This window comes from Carcharodon carcharias, chromosome 12 (assembly GCF_017639515.1).
Source record: "Carcharodon carcharias isolate sCarCar2 chromosome 12, sCarCar2.pri, whole genome shotgun sequence".
Classification (NCBI taxonomy): Eukaryota; Metazoa; Chordata; class Chondrichthyes; order Lamniformes; family Lamnidae; genus Carcharodon; species Carcharodon carcharias.
In genome coordinates this window covers 77,505,918-77,527,835 of record NC_054478.1, presented here as the reverse complement: position 1 = coordinate 77,527,835, position 21,918 = coordinate 77,505,918, and the positions used below count along the sequence as shown (strand labels likewise).

The 21,918-nt window shown below is 41.5% G+C and overlaps 1 protein-coding gene across 17 annotated transcripts in view; it reads left to right on the top strand.

Moving 5' to 3' along the window:
* Positions 1 to 21,918, top strand: part of myo3b (myosin IIIB) — a 661,003-nt gene that overhangs the window by 179,591 nt on the left and 459,494 nt on the right. For 16 of the 17 annotated variants that reach the window (XR_005944587.1, XR_005944588.1, XM_041200999.1 and 13 more), the window contains 3 exons: positions 1,220 to 1,285; positions 18,306 to 18,458; positions 20,243 to 20,339. Coding sequence is in view for 15 of the 17 variants with exons in the window: in XM_041200999.1 (XP_041056933.1) it covers positions 1,220 to 1,285; positions 18,306 to 18,458; positions 20,243 to 20,339 (316 nt within the window). In the remaining 2 variants the exon portion in view is untranslated. The remainder of the gene's footprint in view (positions 1 to 1,219; positions 1,286 to 18,305; positions 18,459 to 20,242; positions 20,340 to 21,918) is intronic. The other variant, XM_041201000.1, reaches the window with a different exon arrangement.

The following is a 21,918-nucleotide window of genomic DNA, read 5'->3' as shown; positions in this document are numbered from 1 at the left end:
ATGGAGACTTAAAACCAAATTCAGCCTCTTTGGCAAGGTCAGTAATCAGATACTTGAACCAATCAAATGCATGTTACTCAAGTGTACTGTGAGTGGTTAACTTACTAACTGAAACTGGAGGGGATAAGAAAACTGCCAGGGATTATACCATCTGATCCAGATTACACTACATGCCAAAAGTCTCAATGAGTAAGGTGGTTTTAGAGGCATAAATAGCAGGAAGATACTCTGGCAAGTTGTATGGTTTAGCAAGATAAACTCAAGTTGTACCCCAATCATACTTAGGTGTCCTAAAGACATGTTTATGCCTGTCTGCTCCTAAAGTCTTTGGACTTGCTCATTTGGGTTCTATTGCATACAAACATAAGAAATAGGTGCAGGAGTAAGGCACTTGGCCCCTCGACCTTTTCCACCATTCAATAACATCGTGGCTGATCTAATTTTGGTTTTCTGCCCGCCTCTGTAGCTCTTGACTTCCTTGTAGATCAAAAATCTGTTTAAATCAACCTTGAATATATTCAATGCCCCAACCTCCACTGCTGCCTGGGGAATATAATTCCAAAGACCAACAGCACTCTGAGAGAAGAAATTCCTCCTCATCTCCATTTTAAATGGAAGACCTCTTTTTTGAAACTGCGCCCCTGGTTCTAGATTCCTCCATGAGAGAAACCATCTTCTCAGCATCTGCCTTCTCAAGCCCCCTCAGAATCTTTTTATGTTTTAATAAGATCATCTCTTATTCTTCAAAACTCCAATGAGTTGTTTGCAGAGAACGGTTCGCTGCGTATGAGTGTATGTTGCTTCTAACGAGCATAAATGAGCCATATCATGAGCTTGACTGATTATCTTAAATTGGTTGTTAGTGTAGCCATTAGCGCATTCAGAATTGCTCAGCAAATGCTGTCCAATCGCAGAATTGATCATTGGATAGACACTTGAAGGAAATAAACCTGCAGGAATGTGGGGACAGAGCAGCTGAGTGGAACTGACTGGATTGCTCTATAGAAAGCTGACAGTCTCAATAGGCCAAATGGCCTCCTCCTGTGCTGTAACTGACAATGTGACTTTTCTCAGTTTATGTTGAGTGAAGACTGCATGGTTAGAAGTATGCAGTTCTATACTCAAACAAGATCAGCTTTTAAATATAGATGAACAAATAAATCTAATCTTACAAAATAATATGTTATTATTTGCCTCTGATTTTGTTTTTGTTTTTCAGAAACCCGCCACCTACTTTGTTATACCCGGAAAAATGGTCTGCAGAGTTCAACCGGTTCATTTCACAGTGAGTGAGGTTTCCTGTCAATTTACTTGATAGATGTCCAGTATCTAACTCGCCTGTCAAAGATGCATGTCTACAGTATTACTTTTTGATATAATAGATGGCTGATCTGATATCATCCTTTTTATATCAAAGCCGAAAGTTCTCAAAATCTATTAAATCAATGAAATACTGTATCGTGTAAATCTTTCTGCAGGACTTATTGCTTAGTTTAGCCATAAATTATAGTTTCAGTAATGCATAAGACATCTTGCAATGTGGAACTTGTACTCTTGTGCTACAGCTACACTAAAATTTACAAAATGCACAAAAACAACTTTGAAAGTATTGTATGAAAATGCCTCCTAAGGCCAGACAGGCAGATGTAACACGTGCTAGTTGTCAAACTGTGAGTGCTGCAACAGAATTGGTTTAACTGGCATGTGTTGCGTGTGCAACTATTGCAATCAAACTCGTAAATGTTGCCCACATTGTGTTCCTATTTTTGCTGAGCTTGGAACATCTGTGGGTCAGAACCATGAGAAGAATTTAAAATCATTGGCTTGAAGTTTCTTTTATAGTCGCAGTGTTACAGTGGCCAGGGTTTCATCGGGCCAACAGGGGTCATGCCCACCAGTCGGTGAATTGGCAAGGAACCCCCGTCAGTTCCATGGGGGAAGCCTGATGGAATCCACTGCCCTTCAGGCACTTATGTGGCCACTATTGGCCAATCAGAGACCAACAGCTTCTCATACTGTCAGTGGTGGCAGCTGGTGGCAATGCAGCCATCAGAGTTAATCGTGGGGCCCAAGACCAAAGGTGAGTAAAGGCAAGGGCCACGGGGTGGTTTTCAGAACCCCCCTCCCCACCCAATGCAGGGCCCCTTGATTGGGCACCCCAGGGAGGTCGTTGACAAAGTCGACAGTCGTTCCGAAGGCGTGGGAAAGCCATCCAGCCCCCATGCAATCTCTGAGTCACCAGTAAATTGTGGCGGACTCAGGGATAAATCCAGCCCCAGAGTTGTATTACTGTTTCAATAAACAATAGGAAAAATTCCCTAGAGAGAAAATAGAAAAACAGAATAGCAGATTCAGATAATCACAAAGTTTACACATTCTGGATATGCTAATTTACCTTAATATATTTTAAATTTGAAGTTAAACTGTTCACAGGTCTGCATTTTAAAATTCTTTTCCATATTGATTTACAGAAATTGGCCCTCCAGAATTCTAAAATGTATGCATGTAGTTCACAAAAAATTGTAACCTATAGTGCAATGAACTGTTAGCATGCATCACAGATGCCGTGGCAAAACTGCGGAACCACTTATGCCACCATTGTAATAAAAAAATGTTTAAAATGTCCTAGACATTCCCCAATGCAATTTAACCAATTGTAACTGTAAAATCTACAAATTAAGTTGTAAACTAATTTAGTTATGTTGGAATTTCTGAAGAAGAGATGGGAATATTATTTTAATGAATTAGGAAACTACTTTTTCCACCAATTTTCTCCCTTCTGCTTCCTAATAGCAGTGACTTTTTGCTGAGTTGCACTTCCTTAGTAGCTCACCCGGAATGTGAGAGCCCTCATGATAAGTGACTGAAGGCTATTTGGCCATAGGAGGGAGCCAACACAGCAAAGCCTGATTCTGTAATCATCTGACAATTTTGCGCATACAATTCTGGAAGGGTTTCAGGATAGCCTGGGACCCATGGCCAATTTCCTGTTACTAATCAAGGGTTGCTGATGCTAATTGTAGCCTCATCCACTGCCCTCACTGAGGTCAGATAACTCAGCACAAACTGATGATTAAACCAATGCTGCCTTGACCTAGATAGCTCACCATCTCACTGACCCATTTCAAGGTTCTTCAATTGTTCTTCTTTCATGATGTTTTTTAACCACCCTCTTTCAAGTTTCTTTCCCAAGCCACTAATATATCTTACCAGGTTTCAAGTCAATCATAATTTGAACTAGGGAAGTTGATAGCCAGAGCGATCTTCTTTGCAGGCCTGGACCTGTAACCTGAACCTCTTGGCGACTATTTTGTCTTGGTGCACATACAAACCCAAGACGATCCACCTGTAATGGATGGGTGGAGATCAGACACATTGAGCCAAGATGAAGCCAAATGCTGAAAGGCATTTCCTTTAAATCAGGAAAAAAAGGGGGTAGGGTGGGGTGCTGTAAATGCTCACTTATTATAAATGGGAAATACAGGTTCTAACAATCCAGAGAAATAGCACGTGCTTGGGTGTCAGTGATTTGTTAGATGCCACTGCTTTGTGCATCACTCTCCACCCCAGTGGTGCAAGGAACATCACCGAGGCTTCCATTATGAACTGTCACCTCATGACAAAAAGGCACACCAGTGTGTGTCCAGACAGAAGACAAGAGCAAACAAGTGCAGGAGTAACCTAGATAAGAACTCCCTCCGTGAAGAATGGAATGGCATGGAGATAATTGCTGAGAAATGGCTCAATTTTAATTTGCATTCGATGGTGATTATAATCATTTGTATCCATATTCAGTAACTCAGTTGCCGCTCTAATGTTTTGGTAGTTTTGAAATGTATAACACTGTTAATTTTTCTCTGGATAGTCAACATAAGTATATGATCTTTGATTTGTAGATTTGTGGCCAATGGGCTGAATGGCCACCTTCTGTGCCATAAATTACTCAATGGGCTGAATTTTGCCGTCGGTGAGCAAGGGGCGGGGTCAGCTTGCCGATGCGTAAAATGATGCGGGATGACATTGGGGGGAACCCCTGACATCATCCCGCCCCATTTAAATATTCAGGAAGGCGGGAGCACAGCCAAATCAGCTGCGGGTCTGCTGACCTGTCAATGGCCAATTGAGGCATTGACAGGATCATTAAAACAATTAAAGGACCTGCCCATCCAACCTTAAAGTTGGTGGGCAGGCCAGGACCCCCGGCGGGGAATAGAGAAAACATGAAACCTCATCTACCGGCGGGATGAGGTTTCATGTAGGGATTTAAAAAGTTTAATAAGGTTTTAGTGAAATTTATGAACATGTCCCATCTCATGTGATGTTGTCACATGAGGGGGACATGTTAAGGATTTTTTTTTCTATTTTTAATGTTTTTAAAACTTTCAGTGATCTCCCTGAGGCAGCACTCAGCCTCAGGGAGATGTGTGCTCTTTCATGCACATGCGCGAAAGAATGCAGTCTCACATTTGGGGAATTCCACCCCCCCCCGCCCGCACAGGTGGACGTCACGCCAGTTAAGGCCCGCCCACATAAAATGGCGGCAGAGCCCACTTCTCTGGCGGGGATCGGCTCCCCGCCCACTGGAGATTGGGTCGGGCCCGCCTGCCCAGCAGGCAGAAAATTCAGCCCAATGACTCCACAAAAGATTTCCAAGCAAGATTATTGCTTTAAAAGTGCACATCCTGCAAGATAACGTGATAATCAGCCTTGCTTCTACGTATATGATAACTGCTTTTGAAGCCTAGCTTGCGAATGTTGCTCTTATCCTTTATCAGCTCCAGCTGTATTGTCTTTTTCCACAAAACAAGCTGCACTTTATTCTGGAAGGAAAGCGGTCTTTTTCATTGATTGTTCAATTTTAGAATAGAATAGATTCATTGGCCCCACAAAGTCAACATAGTATTGACAGGCAGTGTTCCTAAATATTTGGTACTTTGAGGCAGCATTATTTGTTTGAGTGGAATCATCAGAAGTTTGTTGAATTCCTTGAGACAACATCAAAATGTGTTATGTACAATAGGCAAATAGAAAGTAAAACATTCAGGGCGGAATTCAATCCAGGCAACGGGGGTCTTGCCTGCAGGCTGGAGAGCCAGCGACAGACCCACATCGCCTCCTTTGGGGAAGGCCTACTGTATTAATTGTCGGTCAGGCACTTAAATGACCAGGGGTGGGCTTTCCCCGGGATCAAGGACCCCGGAGTCAGAAATCTACAGTTGCCAAGAGCTGCCGGCCAATTAACAGCCAACAGTCATTGCAGGCAGCGCCATCAAGGTAGCAGTGGTAGCTGCCTGCAGTGTACCTACCAAAGGCCCAGGATCAACAAGAGACCCAGGCCACACTGGTGAGTCAGGGAGGGATGGGGGTTGGAGGAGAGGGGGTATGGAGTGGAGGTTAGAGGCAACGACATGGGGGTAGCTCTCCGTCGGCCTCCCACTCCTGATGCTGGGTCTCTTGATCAGACAATTTTTGGGCTCCCCGTGTGGCGACTGCCCTGCTTGCTGCTGGTGGAATAGCAGCAACAGAATGAGGCCCTTAAGTGGGCGTTATCATCTATATGCTGATAAATTTTTTTATTCATTTATGGGATGTGGGCATCACTGGGTAGGTCAGCATTTATTGCCCATCCCTAATTGCCCTCATGAGGTGAGCAGCCACCTTGAACCGCTGTGGTCCGTTGTGTAGGTATACCCACAGTACTGTTAAGGAGGGAGTTCCAGTATTTTGACCCAGCGATAGTGAAGGAAAGGCAATATATTTCCAAGCCAGGATGGTGAGTGGCTTGGAGGGGAACTTCCAGGTGGTGATTTTCCCATGCATCTGCTGCCCCTGTCCTTCTAGATGGTAATAGTCATGGATTTGGAAGGTGCTACCTAAGGAGAATTGGTGAGTTTCTCCAGTGCATCTTGTAGATGGTACACACTGATGCTACTGTGCATCGGTGGTGGAGGGAGTGAATGTGGGGAAAGGGTGCCAATCAAGCGGGCTGCTTTGTCCTGGATGGTGTCAAGCTTCTTGAGTGTTGTTGGAGTGCACTCATCTAGGCAAGTGGGGAGTATTCCATCATACTCCTGACTTGTGCCTTGTAGATGGTGGACTGGCTTTGGAGAGTCAGGAGGTGAGTTACTCGCTGCAGGATTCTTAGCCTCTGACCAGCTCTTGTATTTATATGGCTAGTCCAGTTCAGTTTCTGGTCAATGGTAACCCACAGGATGTTGGTAGTGGGGGATTCAGCAAGGGTAATACCATTGAATGTCAAGGGCGATGGTTAGATTCTCTCTTGTTGGAGATGGTCATTGCCTGGCACTTTGTGCACGAATGTTACTTGCCACTTGTCAGCCCAAGCCTGGATATTGTCCAGGTCTTGCTGCATTTGGACATGGACTGCTTCATTATTTGAGAAGTCACAAATGGTGCTGAACATTGTGCAATCATCAGCAAACATCCCCACTTCTGACCTTATGATGGAAGGAAGGTCATTGATGAAGTAGCTGAAGATGGTTGGGCCTAGGACACTACCCTGAGGAACTCTTGCAGTGATGTCCTGGAACTGAGATGATTGATCTCCAACAACCAAAACCATCTTCCTTATTGCTCAGTATGACTCCCAACCAGTGGAGAATTTTCCTCCTGATTCCCATTGACTTCAGTTTTGCTAGGGCTCCTTGATGTCACACTTGGTCAAATGCTACCTTGGTGTCAAGGCAGTCACTCTTCTTTACCTCACCTCACCTCTGGAGTTTAGCTGTTTTGTCCTTGTTTGAACCAAGGCTATAATGAGGTCAGGAGCTGAGTGACCCTGGTGGAACCTGGACTAAGCGCTAAGAAGTAGGTTATTGCTAAGCAAGTGCCACTTCATAGCACTGTTGATGATCCCCTTCCATCACTTTACTGATGATCGAGAGTAGACTGATGGGGCAGTAAAGGACAGTTGCATTTGCCCTGCTTTTTGTGTGCAGGACATACCTGGGCAATTTTCTTCATTACCGGGTAGATGGCAGTATTGTAGCTGTAGTGGAACAGCTTGGCTAGGGGTGCGGCAAGTTCTGGAGCACAGGCCTTCAGCGCTATTGTCGGAATATTGTCAGGGCCCATAGACTTTGCTGTATCCAGTGCCTTCAGCCATTTCTTGACATCGCGTGGAGTGAATTGAATTGGCTGAAGACTGGCATCTGTGGTGCTGGAGACCTCCGGAGGAGGCTGAGATGGATCATCCACTTGGCACTTCTGGCTGAAGATTGTTGCGAATGCTTCAGCTGTATCTTTTGCATTAATGTGCTGGGCTCCCCCATCATTGAGGATGGGGATATTTGTTGAGCCTCCTCTTCCAGTGAGTTATTTAATTATCCTACAGGATCCATGACTGGATGTGGTAGGATTGCAGAGCTTAGATCTGACCTCTTGGTTGTGGAATCGCTTAGCATTATCTATTACTTGCTGCTTATGCTGTTTGCCACACAAGTAGTCCTGTTTTGAAGCTTTATCAGGTTGATGGCTCATTTTTAGGTATGCCTGGTGTTGCTCCTGGCATGCCCTCCTGCACCATTCATTGAATCAGGGTTGATCATCTGGCTTGGTGATAATGATAGAATGGGGAGTAGACCGGGCCATGAGTTACAGATTGTGGTTGAGTGCAATTCTGCTGCTGCTGATGGCCCACCACAGTTCATGGATGCCTAGTCTTGAATTGCTAGATCTGTTCGACAACTTTGTTTTTATGAATTATAAAATGTATACCAATGATTTTGCATATATTAGAGCTTCTCATAATGATGCCTCATGTCAAATGTGATGGTCATTTCATTGCCTGATTTACTCCCAACGGCCCTTGTGGTTTCAGAGCAATTCTTAATTCTTTGCCTTTTTAGTGACGAGGTCAAACATTATAGAAATCTTCTACTTGGCCTAACTCCCAAACTTGCAATGACTCAGTTCTTGCCACTGAAAATACAGTATATGAATTGTAGTTGGACTGTGATAAATGGTTTAAGGGTGCCAGAGCTGCCAACTTAATCTTTTGTCAGGTTCTCCAGCTAGCTTTAGTGAGATTGGAAAGTTTGGATTTATCATTGGCTGCAAACGACCTGTGCTTCAGGTACCGGTGATCCCAGGATGCCACTGTGAAATATAAAAACAGCTTTTAATGTTAAAATGGTGTCTGATCTCACATCAGATTGATTTGTTGATTTAAATTTAAGATGGTTTCATTGATTTAGATTTAAAAATGTGCCTTATTATGTCTTTGAAACATCCCAAGGAACTTCATATCAAACAATTTCATAATCCATTACTGTTGTTATGCTGGCAAAAGCAGTAGCTATTTTTTCATAGCATGCAAACAGCAATGAGGTTAATCTATTTTTAATGGAATCAGTTGGGGGAAAAATGTTGGCCAGTGTGCAAAAAGCACATAGAGCTAGTTTGCTCCATTATGAAGACATTGGCCAGAATTTTATGTCCACGGGTGGGCGGGTGCCCAACCTGTCTGGCCGCAAAATAGTGTGAGATGATGTCGGGCGAGCGTCGCGAAGTCATTGTGCACTTGCATGATATCTCGTTCGGCGGCGCGCACAGCAGTGAAGCGCGTTCGCTGGTAATTAAGCGAGCAATTAAGCCCATTAAGGAGGTAATTGAAAATGATTTTTCATGGCCCGTCCACTTTTACGGTTGGTGGATGGGCCAATTGGCCATTTTTCCTCAAACCTCGATCCAGGGCGGGATGAAATCTCTGTGGGGAAATAAAATAAAAAGAGATACCTGGGGACTGGTTTTTTATGAGGTATGCTTTCAGATGCTTGATTGTGCTGCATAGACATATTTTGCAGGATTTTTATTTGTTTGGTTATTCTGTGGAGGTCTGCAGCTCCCTGAGACAGCTGTCGGCCTTCAGGGAGTTCACTGGAAGAGCTCACCAGCACCCACAGTGACGTTGGCGCCCGTCGCCACCGGCAGTGCTGAGCATTTCTGAGCGCATGTTTCATGCTGGCTGGCCGTTAATTGGCCAACCTGTGTGAAATGGCGGTCAGGGTCCCATTTCCTGTCCGCTCCCGGGTTCACCGAGTACACGTGCCTGACGAGCGTAAAATTCAGGCCATTGTGCTAAATAGTTTGATAATCTGTATATGCAAAGTGTCTTGAAATACTTCCACTTATTTATGGGATGGTACACACCTATCTACTACTTTACTTGGGCTCATGATAAAGTATTTATAAGTCACCCATCATTCTTTTACATCAGGAACACAATCAACTAACTTAATTGAAGGGAAGGTGAAAGGTTGTGTTTCAGAGCCTCTATCACCAAGTGTGTTGTCAAAGTTCAGTCAGCAAAGTAAACAAATCAATCCTAGTGCTGAAAATATGGTGAGAGAGTGTTGATAAATGCTTATGACTGTTGGTTGCCAGCGATATCAAATATGAGTAGCTACTGGTGTTAAGACTTACTGTTTGTTCTTGTTCTTTCTTGCTTTCCTTCTGTCCTTTCATCCTTCCTTACTTCTGTTCTTTTTTCCTTCTTTTCTCCTTCTTCCCTGATGTTGCAAATGAGGATTGTATAGTTGCCAGTTATTGCACATCTTTGAAGACTAATTTCAGAACCTGCACATAGGTGTATAATTCTCTACAGACAAGCGTCCGTGGGTTCTGTGTGTGACAAATTTGAAACTGTGGACAGCCTTCATCTTCGACTTTGCTGCAAAGGAAGCCCTTGCTTCTTTGCGCTCTGTGAATCACCTGGCACCATCCCCTCATGGACACTGTTTACCATTCCGCCTGATGAAAGTATAAAATCTAGCGCATGGGAGTGAAAAAAAAACAAGTGATGCAGATTTTTTGCCACAGTGTCCCTAGTCCAAAAGTAATAGGTGGCTTTCACATTAACTTCCTCTCCCCTTTCATCATTCTCCTTGCCTTTGCCTCATAATCAAAGAGGAAGGAGTTAGACCACTCCTCCTTATCCTCATCCCATCTCTCATCTCTGCTTGTCCATTTTTGTGGTGGATCTTCAGGAATGGAGGATAGGAGCTATGATTGGGATTGCATTCTCCTTTTGAATTTAAGGAAAAAGAAGGAATTAGATGGCCTTTGCTGTGTCCTGCTTTATGGAATTCTGTGGCAATAGTTGTAGGTTTGTATCCATTGATCTGCTTCTGCTCTGGTTGTGTTGACAAAACAGACTAACATCTGTACTCTGCCAGCATTTATGTGGTTAGTGCCAGCTGAACCAGACATGACCTGCTGATATGGTAGTCATGAGAATGAAACCTAATGAATGGAAATGATCTAAAGCTGGGTCTTGAAAGTTTCAAGACTGTGACTATTTCCTTTGGCAGCTTGTTCTATTGCGGAGTTGTTTTGGAAAGAAAGATTGTTGATATGCTATCTTGGAGGCAAATGGCCTTTGTAGTTTACATGGATGGCTACCTCATGTTTTATTGCCAGAGGGCACCAGATATTTCTAATTGGTAGACCAATTCCTACCAATCTATTCCATATTTTAGAGTATTGATATAGTGATTCCCATTCCAAATCTTTGATCAAAGATGTGATACTGGTGTATTTCCCATACAGATTTGTGCAGAATCATTCTCATGTCTTTGGATCGCTTCGATTGTATTTACATCTGTCACTTTATAAAGATCCCACACACAATTTGCATACTCCAGGATTGAACGAACAGTTGTTTGGTAAGCTGTAAACTCTGACATTCTTGTTGCAATACCAAAGATTCCTCCTCCGAAACCCAAGAACCCTGTTTGTTTTGGATGCAATTTGATTGTGGAAACCCCTTGAAGATTGTTTTTAAGATGATCTGGTGCCAACGTATGCTCCTTATCTCACTATCTACCATGGCAGAGCACAGTCTTCCCCCATCAAATGCAATGCCTGCCCCTCATGGCTCCTTGAGGCCAAGGATATATTTTCCAGTGCACAAGAATCACCTGGAACAAACTGAATGAAGTGGGTGAAGAACAATTGAGGACCACGTGCCTTTAGAAACATTTTTAGTTTTTTCCCTAAGCAGACCTAGTAGTCTGTCTGCTCTCTACTCTGTGTCCTTGAGGAAGATTTAGAGGATAGTGCTGGTAAATTATGAACTCTTTGGTTCCTTCTTTTTATGCTTTTTCCCCTTTTCAAGCTGAATATCTGATCATCCAGTAAGAATGTTATTGAAAAGTGCAGATGAGCCATGGTAAATTCAGTGATTCAAATATTTTCCTACTTAACTGCTGTATCCCCAATCTGTTGATGCAATCTTCAGCCAGACTTGTTTTTTTAAAGGCTGGTCATGTCCTTAAGACATGAAAGATAAAGTGTTTAATTCAAACCTTACTGTATGCCTATTTAAAAAATGGACTCTGCTGAATCAAAAGAAGGCTGCTACAGGTAACATGATTTACAAGCTAGCTACAATTTCTGGAAGCTTCCAAAAGCAGTTACTGGAAAAAAATTCAACCCTCTTCCTTGTGGAATCACACACCTCTCATTGTGAGGACGCATTACAATCAATGAAGCCAGGGGTCAGCAGACAACTTGTCTCCCCAGCTTGGACTATAACAAAGGGAGAGTCCTCGAAACTTGTTATGTCTGCAAAGGTGCTAATAGCCACCGCCATCTATCTCCAAAGATGAGCAATGGATTTTGACCAGAGGCACAGAGACTGTTTGTTAACCTGCCACTGACTCATTAATAGGTAACACCACGTGACCTAATCTACTGGCCCTTTGGAAAGTTATTATTTCATTTCTAGACTTGCAACTCAGTTTGCTGTTTAACCTTCAGCCTGCAAACACCAAACAAGGGCCCAAGGTTGATCAACAGCCTGCATTAAGTCAAAGCCTTCTCAAAGCCTCGGTTTTCTGGAATATTCTTGCCATCACCGAGCAGTTTAAGTCTTTGTATAACCAACCTCACCTCTCTGTCACCATCAACTTCAAAGCAATTCTGCAACTCCTGCTTCCTGAACCTGCCTGAATCATTAACTCCCACATGAAGGAAAACTCTCTGTATGCTGACTCTCTGCATGTCAACTCTCTGTGTGCTAACTCTCTGCACGCCGACTCTCTATACGCCGACTCCCTGCATGTCAACTCTGCGTGCTGACTCTTTGTGTTCCGCCTCTGCATGCCGACTCTCTGCGCGTCAACTCTCTGTGTGCCGACAATCACGTGAACTGATTTGGCTACCTGTGGTTCTTTTTCTTGTAAGTTATTCATAGTTGTAAGAACTCCTTCCTATCTTTTTGTATGTTTCTGTATGAGAGATGTTGCGACCATTCCCCAGGATTCAATGTATGAATAAACTGTACTCCTGATTTAATCCTAAAGAGAGTTTGCTGCGAGCCACTGTAAATTGATGTCACAAATAGAGGGATTGGGGAAACACACCACAGCCTATTTCAAAAATTAAAACACATCTGCTTGCAGGCAGATGGTGAGAAAATAAGAGTTCACTTTGCCTCTCTCCCCTGTCCACAATCTAATTTCCAACTACCCCCAACATATGACTCCCATTTTGTTACCACAAAAGTAGAAACAACAACAAGTTAAATTTACTTCGTGCCTTTAACGTAATGAAACATCTTAAGCTTCTTCACCAAGCCATGGAAGGAGATGTTAGAACAAAAAACAAAAAGCTTAGTCAAAGAAGTTTTAAAGGAAGAGAGACAGAGATGTTTTAAGTAGGGAATTCCAGAGCTGAGTGTTATGATCCTTAGCCAGACCCCGGGACATGGGGGGATCAGGTTAGGGACCAATAACATTTTATTTAAAGTAGATAAAGTTCGAGATTCAAGATGGTTACTAAGTGAATAAAGCCACAAGATTCCACTGGGTTTGATCAAACAAAAAGAAACTTTACTACAAAAGTTCAGAAAGATAAAACAATTTACAATATCTATCTTATATTCTAAGATTCAAGGTAAGTATGAGGCATGTGTGAATTAACAGGCAAACTGAGGTCGGGCACATCACATTTCACAATAACTGACTAATGAGACCAAAATAGATTCCATGGATTTCTCAACAACCCGCCCAGATGTTTGTAACATTGTGAGCCACCGAATCTCACCAAAACTTTGTCTTTCTCATGAGGACTTCCAATCTCCATATCTGAAGGCCTCACCTTGGAATTCTCTACAAAAATTGCTCCCACTCGGGCGTCTTCAACAATCGCAGGGTTTCAGTCTCACCTTCCAAGATTTATTTTCCCCTGGATCGCCAAGTACACTTGAGTTTCATTTTCCATGCACAATCTTAGACCCTTGGTCATGCCAAGCAGAACACCACTGCTCCAAAGGGGTACTTTTGCCTCAGTGGCCCGCAGCACGGAATCACCAACTTTCGGCTGCCTTCTCGAATCTTTAGGGTTCCTCTTGTTTCCACTTTGCTTAAAGTCTGTTCCCTGCAGCTCTTTCTTGAATTTGGAGCCTATTACTCTGCTCCTTTTTTTTTAACTTTACTTATTCCTGTCCCCTATCTTCATCCCTTACCAGGGATTACCTTTTGGGATCTCTCCCTGTCCCCCTCCCTGGTCTGGCATCTTCTCTCTGTCCCCCTCCCATGTCCTGCTCCCTGGGACAAACTCTTACAATGGCGTTCCCTTCCAGGTCATGACCTGCCTCTTTGCGCCGTTTGCTCTTTTCCCTTCAGCGCAGGTGCGCAGGGCTGGACCCCGGCCTGAAGAATGTAAAAAATAACCAAACTGCACATGTGCAGCCAGTTCCCGGCTGGTGCATGCGCAGGAGACCTGAGGCTTGTCGGGAGCCAGATCTCCTGACCTACGAGCTAAAAGAGCTGAATTTGAGTTTCATCACATGAGTGACTAGACAACTGAGGGACATGATGGAATGATTTAAAGTCAGTGATGGACAAGAGACCAGAATTAGAAAATTTCAGAGATCTCAAAGGTTGTAGTGCTGGAGGAGGATAATAGGGAGCAGCAAGGCTGTGGAGGGATTTGTAAATGTGAATGAGAGTCTTAAAATCAAGGCTTTTCTAGACTGGGAGCCACTGCACCGCAGTGAGCACAGGGGTGATGGATGAAAGGGACATGATGTGAGGATGTGGGCAACAGAGTTTTGGATGAGCTAACTTTTAGGTGGAAGATGGGAGGCTGGCCAAGAGAGCATTGGAATAATAGGAGACAAAATTTGATAGCAGCCAAAAATGGACATGATACATGAATTGTGATACATGATTAACCTATGCTTATTCCTTGTGATGCAGGCAACACACAAAACTTCTTGATCATTTAAATGATAGTAGCATGCAGCCCAGCTCTCGACATGTCGAGTGTTTGCAACCTCACCAGGGGGCGCCAAGCTCATGCTAGCCTGCATGACTTAAAGCCAGCCTGCACCTTTTAAAAGGGGTACATTCTGTTGGGGCAGATGTTCGAAGTGGCTGGGAAAGAGTCTGAACTGCAAGAAGAGTGGCTAATGGCACAACAGGGGAGAAAGCATGATCCAACATTCTCAGAACCTGCACTGGAGGACTTGGTGCAGGAGGTAGGCGGGAGGAGAGATGTCATCTTCCCATAGAAGAACCGGAGAATCTCCAGACAGACATTGCCAAAGCAGTGTAATCAAATGGTGAACACAGTCAATGCCAGTAGTGTAGTCCCGATGCCCTGGATGCAGTGTTGCAATAAGTTCAATGACCTCATATCCGTACAACTGAATCACTAGCCTTAGACATTGCTCAATGCACCATACCCCAATCAGTGATCTGCCAACAATCTCTGTGAATCATGATGCGCATTCATCAACTCACCCTCACACATTTAGCAATGCTGCAAGCCTCACATATGCACAACACAGCTTACACGCACTGCCAGGTTCAGGTGGTATGGTGGCGTTACAATCCTTCCATAGCTGGTTCACACCACTGTCAGAGGTTGGCTCTGTTGTTGCAGGTAAACATTGTTGATTTGGAGGCTGTTCCGGCATCTGGTTACCTTCCTTGATGTCTCCCCACTGTACCGTGGGAATGGGTGGTCTAAGGATGAGGAGGAGACTCCTCCAGTTTTTCCTGACCGTACCCTTTGGGCTGCCAACCAGGTGGGACCAAGGTTGATAATTGTCCTTCCTGATGATAGTACCCTCTCGCTTGAGGCCTTGTCATCCTTTCATAATTGTGGCAAGTGTCTGGTGTGGTACCTTTAATTGTAGGTGGAAGTCTGCTTCTGCCTGTAGGGCTGCTCTCATGCTTGGATGTCCTGGTAATCCTTGGTTACCAACCCTGGTATTAGTTTTATTGGCAGGACGGAAGTTGTATGAGGAGTTTCCTGCCCATCAGGATGGGGCCAGGTCACATTGTAATGGGCAGGACCTGTAGATTAATGGTGCTGTGGAGTGCTTTTTAAGAGTGCTTATACAGTGCAGAACCCTCTTTCGGTCTCCCCATTTGATCGTGGGTATCTCGGAAAGCTGGTACGGGTGGTGGAAGCTGAATATGGTGGCAAAGAACTCATTTGAAAATTGTGGGCTGTTATTGGACGTGATCTTGCCTGGGATGCCGTGCTTCATGAACATCTCTTTCAGTGCCTTAATTACTGCCTCTGTGATAGTCATATATAGTTTGCTTGGTGGGGGGGCGGGGTTGGGGGGCAGGAGTGGTGTTAGTTGGAATTTGGAAGTTGAAAATGTCAGCGCTAACATCAAACCAGCATTACATGCTGATTAACATTGTGATCTGCCTACTCTGCATACTTCTGGCACACACTCCCTGCAGTTGCGCTTACCCATTCAGCACAATTGCATCTTGGATGGGCAGTTGCTGAAGTATGCATGCATGCTATGGGTGCTATTTTGGAACCAAAATAACAACTACAAGTGAAATATATGGGCACCATGCAACTGAATTTTGTGGTTGTCAAGTCTAGAGATAACAAAAGCATGGATGAGGGTTTCAGCAGCCAATGAGCTGAAACAGTGGCAGAGTCGGACAATGTTACGGAGATTGAAGCTGGCAGTCTTGGTGATGGGATGGATATGTGAATGGAAGCTCTCTAGGGTCAAATACAATACACGGTCTGGAAATTTATACTGGTTTTGTTTTGGAGATCCTTCAATGAATATTTAAATAAGTACAGAACATTGACGACCGCAACTCCTGGCATGTTGTCACATATTGGGAGCAACTCATCATGTGGAATTTTGAGAGTGGTATGTTTGTTTACACTGATGATTTCCTATTCTGATCAAAACTCTGAGGTGCTGTCTGAGTTTAGGTAATGTGATCTGCTAATACTTCTTGTTCTTTAACTGCCTGGTCTGTATTCTACTTTTGCCTATTCATAGCTGAATAGTCGTTTCCTAAGTGTGAAAGAAAGGCTTTCCAATGCAGCCATCTGATTTACTAATAACAAAATGGCAGTTTACATCATTAAGGCATAGCAACACAAACAATGTTATCAGCGACGGCAAGCTGTCTGCAGATTTTCAAGCCACATCCCACAGAACCATATGTAGGTGTCTGTTCTTGTTCATGGGTAATAAATGCTTTATCCTCAGCTTCCAATTATGGCAGCAAATAGCTGCTCAGTGTGACAAAATGGAAATGGTGTTTAGATGCCTAGTTGCTAGATGGCAGCAAATGGTTGCAACCTATGGTTAATGTAGTGACTCTAATGAATTCTGAGAATTAATTTTCAGCTAAGAAAGCCTGATGAAGGCTGCCAGAATGTCAAATAAGATAAGAGATTGACTGTCACTGGGGTTTGAGTTTATTTGTTTTCTGCTGGTGGGTGATTGTTCCTGACCCCTCAAATTGGGAGGTGTGGTGTGAGCTACATCATAAGCTGTCTAGCTTATGTTGTATGTTAACAAAACAAATAATAATTACATACTACATAATTTAAATCTAAAACTGCATTTTTTAAAAGTAGAACCCATAAACTTTATTTTTCCGCAACAAAAACATGATTTTTCAATAAATAACATTAAAATGAAATAAAAACAATTTTATGACATTCACTGAATCAGAAATGTAACTGGTAATTTTGCATAGTTAGCAAATGAATATAGCCTACTTTCTATGTACTGTCCATTTTATACAAGATACATTGTTACAGATCAGGTTTTTTTAATTAAATATAATTATATCTCAAATGTTTATATGTCCTTTAAACATTGGTCCTGGCAGTCGGTAGTTGGAGGCTGTAAAATGAATTGATTGGAAGAATAAGCAAAATGATTAATTTCTCTGCTTGGGTGAACTTATTGATATGTATTGTCAAATGCATTGGAAAAGGTGGATGAGATAAGTCACCGTTTTTTTCAGCTTTGCAGCTGGCCACAGTAATATCCAATAATGAGCACAAACGGCACCCAGCAAATCCTGCTTACATCACAGCCAAGAAAATGCAGAAATAAATGTGTGAGATAGTAGCAACCAACACGTAAACTGTAGCTGTAGAACACATAGAAGATAGTGTGGAATATCCTTAGAGGATAGGACATAGAGCGATTGTGAAATTGGACTAAACAAAGGAGCAACCAATGATGCTAACTGCTTATCACTTGCTGGTACAATCGTAGTTCAAGAAATTATATTTTACCTCTCCTTTAATGGTAGGTGAAGTTTATATAACTGTATAAATCAGATCTGTTTCAATGTATATCCATGCTCATCATGTCTGTGTTTAACTTTACACCATTTTCTGAAATATAGAGCTAGAAGTGCATGATATAATAATTGTGTCAGCAATAATGCTTGTGGATGTTTTAAATACAGATTCTACTTTGTGAAAGAGATTTTGAAATGTTTGTGAAAATACTGTGGATGGTCTTTTTTCTACCTTAAATAGCTGAGACCAAAAAACAGTGGTAAATCAACTATCCAACTTACAATTTATTTTCATTAATGTGAAAGCAACATAATATCAAGTTAAGCAACACTAATATTTCAAACTATTGATCCAAGTTGAAATCTGTAAACTATTAAAATTGTTTTGATGTTTGATATTTACTGTCTTTGATTCTTCATAACTTTTGGCTCTTAGATACAATTCCTGTCCATCTTCATTCTTCACGGTACTTAATAAGATTATAAAAACTGACATTGATTTATTCTTTCCTAAATTCTTGCAGGATTTTGAAATTTTTTCTTTGGGTTTACTGGATCATTTAAAAACACAAACATTTTCACTATTAAATACCAAGAAGAATATGATTAGATAGCACACAGCTTTGTATTGTATATTCTCACCTTTGTTAGACTTTTAAATAATGTGATTGTTGCTACACAGTATTTAAGTGACATGTCTATTCAATATTTCTATTTGTCATTTCCCTCTTCCTCTAGGTGTCTTATTAAAGACTTTGAAAAGCGTCCATCAGTTACATTCTTGTTGAAACACCCATTTATTAAGCATGCTCATGGGAAAGATGTGACCCTACAACAACAATTAGCTAAGCTGATCAAAGTACAACAACAGCAGTGTTCAGCAAAAACAAGGTATGATGCAATAATATCAATATAATAGTTTTAATTGAGATATTTGGAATTTAAAACCACTTGTAGTAACTGAAAATACTATACAAGTGAACAATTATATTTCGTAATGTAAATAATACAAGTGTATTAAATAATTCTTAAGATTGTGAAATACTTATAGCAGAATATAGTCCAAGTAATTCATAGAAATATTACTTTCAAAGTTACTAAATATGCAAGGCTATATATTGTTTGCATTACTTCTATGTCAGTTGGTGCAGGAAGTTTTTGTTTACAGGCAATTTTGCAATACTTGGATATGGCCAGTGAGTGGCAGGATGCAGCTATTGTTTGTAAAGAGCTACTTGATAAAATAATTTTAAAACACACTGGTTAATGCAGCTCTATAGCACCTGTAGTTTCAATGATAATGTCTGTGCTTCATGCGCACACCTCTAGTGTGGCCTATAACTGGACTCCATTTTGTTCAGGCCATGAGCACAGCTGTTAAGGAGCCTTGCTGAGTGTATCCATAGCAGGCAGATCACGGTGTCAGTCAGCACGTAATGCTGATTTAACTGTAGGGGTGCCATTTTCAACCTTGCTGCTCCTGATAACACCCTCTCTTACCCTCGTACATGTGTTCAGCAGCAGGAAGGACCCCATATAGTGCAATTTAAAGGGATCATCAACAACTTTCAGGTTAGTTGCTGATTGATTTCTGCCAGCTGTGCTTGAATTTTTTTTGAAATGCTGTAAGTTTCCTCTCTCTCTCGATACCATGTCCTAAGGGCATTGGCAACCTTGGACTGCCATACGTTGGTCCCATGGTTATGGCTTGGCAAAGTACTGTAGTGGTTTGCTGTTGCCTTCTGCAGGTTCTGACTGACCAAGATCCTCTCCCACTCTTACTGCTTGCCATAGGCGTATTGGAAGGATTTGCAGGTTGATAATCAATCTGTTTGCCTACGTTATGAACGCACCTTCCGTGGCTATCCAGGGAACCCAGAACTTCTGGCCCAGAGGTAGGGACACTACCACTGTGCCACAAGACATTGTGAGGTTCTACTGTTATTTAAAGTTGGTAAGTTGATAGGTCATAGTGCTGCACTTGGATGAGGTCTTGAAAGAAAAATGAGAAATGTGCATTTATATGGCACCTTTCATGACTGCTGGATGTCCCAAAACATTTTGCAGCTAACGAAACATTTTTGAAGTCTAGCCACTGTTTTATGGAGGAAACACGGCATCCACTTTGTTACAGCAAGTTCCCACAAACAACAATGCAATAATGACTTGTTCTTTTGTCAGATTTTGTTCTATAATGCTCCTGTGAAATACCTAGGGATGTTTTATTACATTAAAGGTGCTATATAAATACAAATTGAATTTGTGTACTTTGAAAAACAGATAATTGTGTTTTAACTAATCTAGTGGGGTTTGGCTGATGACACAAGTATTTCTTTTGATGTCAACAAATAATGTTTCCACTGGTGGTACACTTGTGAATGGATGGTCATTATGTTACACATAAACAAAGACACAACTATTGCTTCAAATTATCCTGCATTCTGCAACTTTATTCATTTATTAGTTAATTTGTGCAATTTTTGATGACAATGAAATGGTTAATTAGAAGATCTCATAATTTACTTAAATAAAGTAAGTAAACTGTCAAAAACTCAGTTTGTCAGCTGTAGTCAGTGCAGTTGTGTGCAAATTTGTTTATAAAGAATAATCATTCTTATCCATTGTTAAGTGTTACATTTCCATTCACTGGATATTGTTTTTAACTTTACTTTAAGCAGGCAAAAAAATACCAGAAAAAATCACATGACAGCCTCAGAGGGTTGCAGTCAGAAGATGACTGATGACTTGGTCACCCTTGAATTCTTAGATGAGGTATGGTTTTCAAAACTGTTTCTTAGTTAGCTATTAGTATAACTTAGTATCTCAACAGTGAGTCATAATTTCATGAACAGCTCTATAGAAAAGAATGCAGAAAATAAAATATTGTAGATACCAAAAATTTGAGATAAAAAACAGAAAATACAGGAAAAATTCAACAAGTCAGACAGCATCTTTGACCTAAAAAGTTATCTCTTCTGTCCTTACCCTCCATATGCCTGACCTTCTAAATTTTCCAGCATTTTCTGTGTTTTTTTACGTTAGAAATAAAAAGAGCTTGGGCTAAGCTTGAGTTTCAGTTATAGTACATCTTTAGACAACTCCTGTGTGTCTCTCTCATGATGTTGCTCAGCAGTATTCTTGGATCTTGTGAACAGTTGTGACGTTTAGCTGCGAATCTGATTTGTGCCTTTAAGGCCACAGCTCTAAATTTAGTTTGCTATAGTTCCTTAAGAAATGCTTAGAGCAGTGAGGGGAAGCTGTACATGTTTGCAAATTGGTTTCTTTCTCTTTTATTTAAATGTGACGGAGGTCCTATGGCTCAATTGCTAGTCCTCATACCTTTGAGCTGGAAGGCTCTTGGAGGACTTGATAGTCATGGAAAGAGAGTTCACAACATAGTTCAACAGGTTGTTGTTCAGCCTGAAAACACCATTTTCCAAAGGGAGAAGAGAATATGACGATATGCAAAACGAACAAACAATTTAACTGTGACATTTTATGTACAGCATCTTTAACTTAATGGTAATTTTGGATAAATCTGCTTTGCCATTAGTAGAACTTCATAGCTAAGTTTATTAATTTCTTTGAAGTTTGGATACATTGATTGCATTTTAAATTTATTCATGAGAATTATACTCAAGGGGTATTGAGAAAGCAAGATAATTGCTAAAGGCTTTCACAAAAATGGTCTGAATGGTATTGATGTTTGGTGTTTAATGATTTTTCACAGGAACCTTTTTGGTGTTTGCTGTATACATTTGCTGGGAGGTTTTGCACCTTGCTGGTTGTTCCTTGAAGCTTTCCTACACACTGAGTAATAGTTTAAGAAGGTCATGATTTCTTTCCTTTATGAATTTGATAATAGAGCTTACCAAGTTTTCAGGGTTGATATTAATTGCAAATATTAAAGACTGGGGAGAAATATTTTGTACTTTATGTTCACTGACGCTTGCCAGCCATTTTTCCAGTGATGTGAAGGAAAATAATTTCTTAATGCTTACTATCTAACTTCTTATTTTCAGCAAATGTTTTGCTACAATGGAGGAGGGAGCTAATTTATTTACTTTCCAACAATGAACCATGGGATACATGCAGGGCTATCTTACACCTTGAACACTTGTGTGAATATTTCACAGGGCAGTATAAATTTCAGACAGCTATTGTTTATTTGGTATTTAGTATGACAGTGTCTCATGGGGGCAATGTCATGTCACTTTTATTTTCCATTGGATGAAATATCACTGTTGGAAGCCTACTTTTGAACTATAAATTCAAGTTCTAAAATGCATCGCTTCATCTATCAACATTTATATGTCTGTAAGTACAGATTGTAATTTTCTTCTTTATGTTC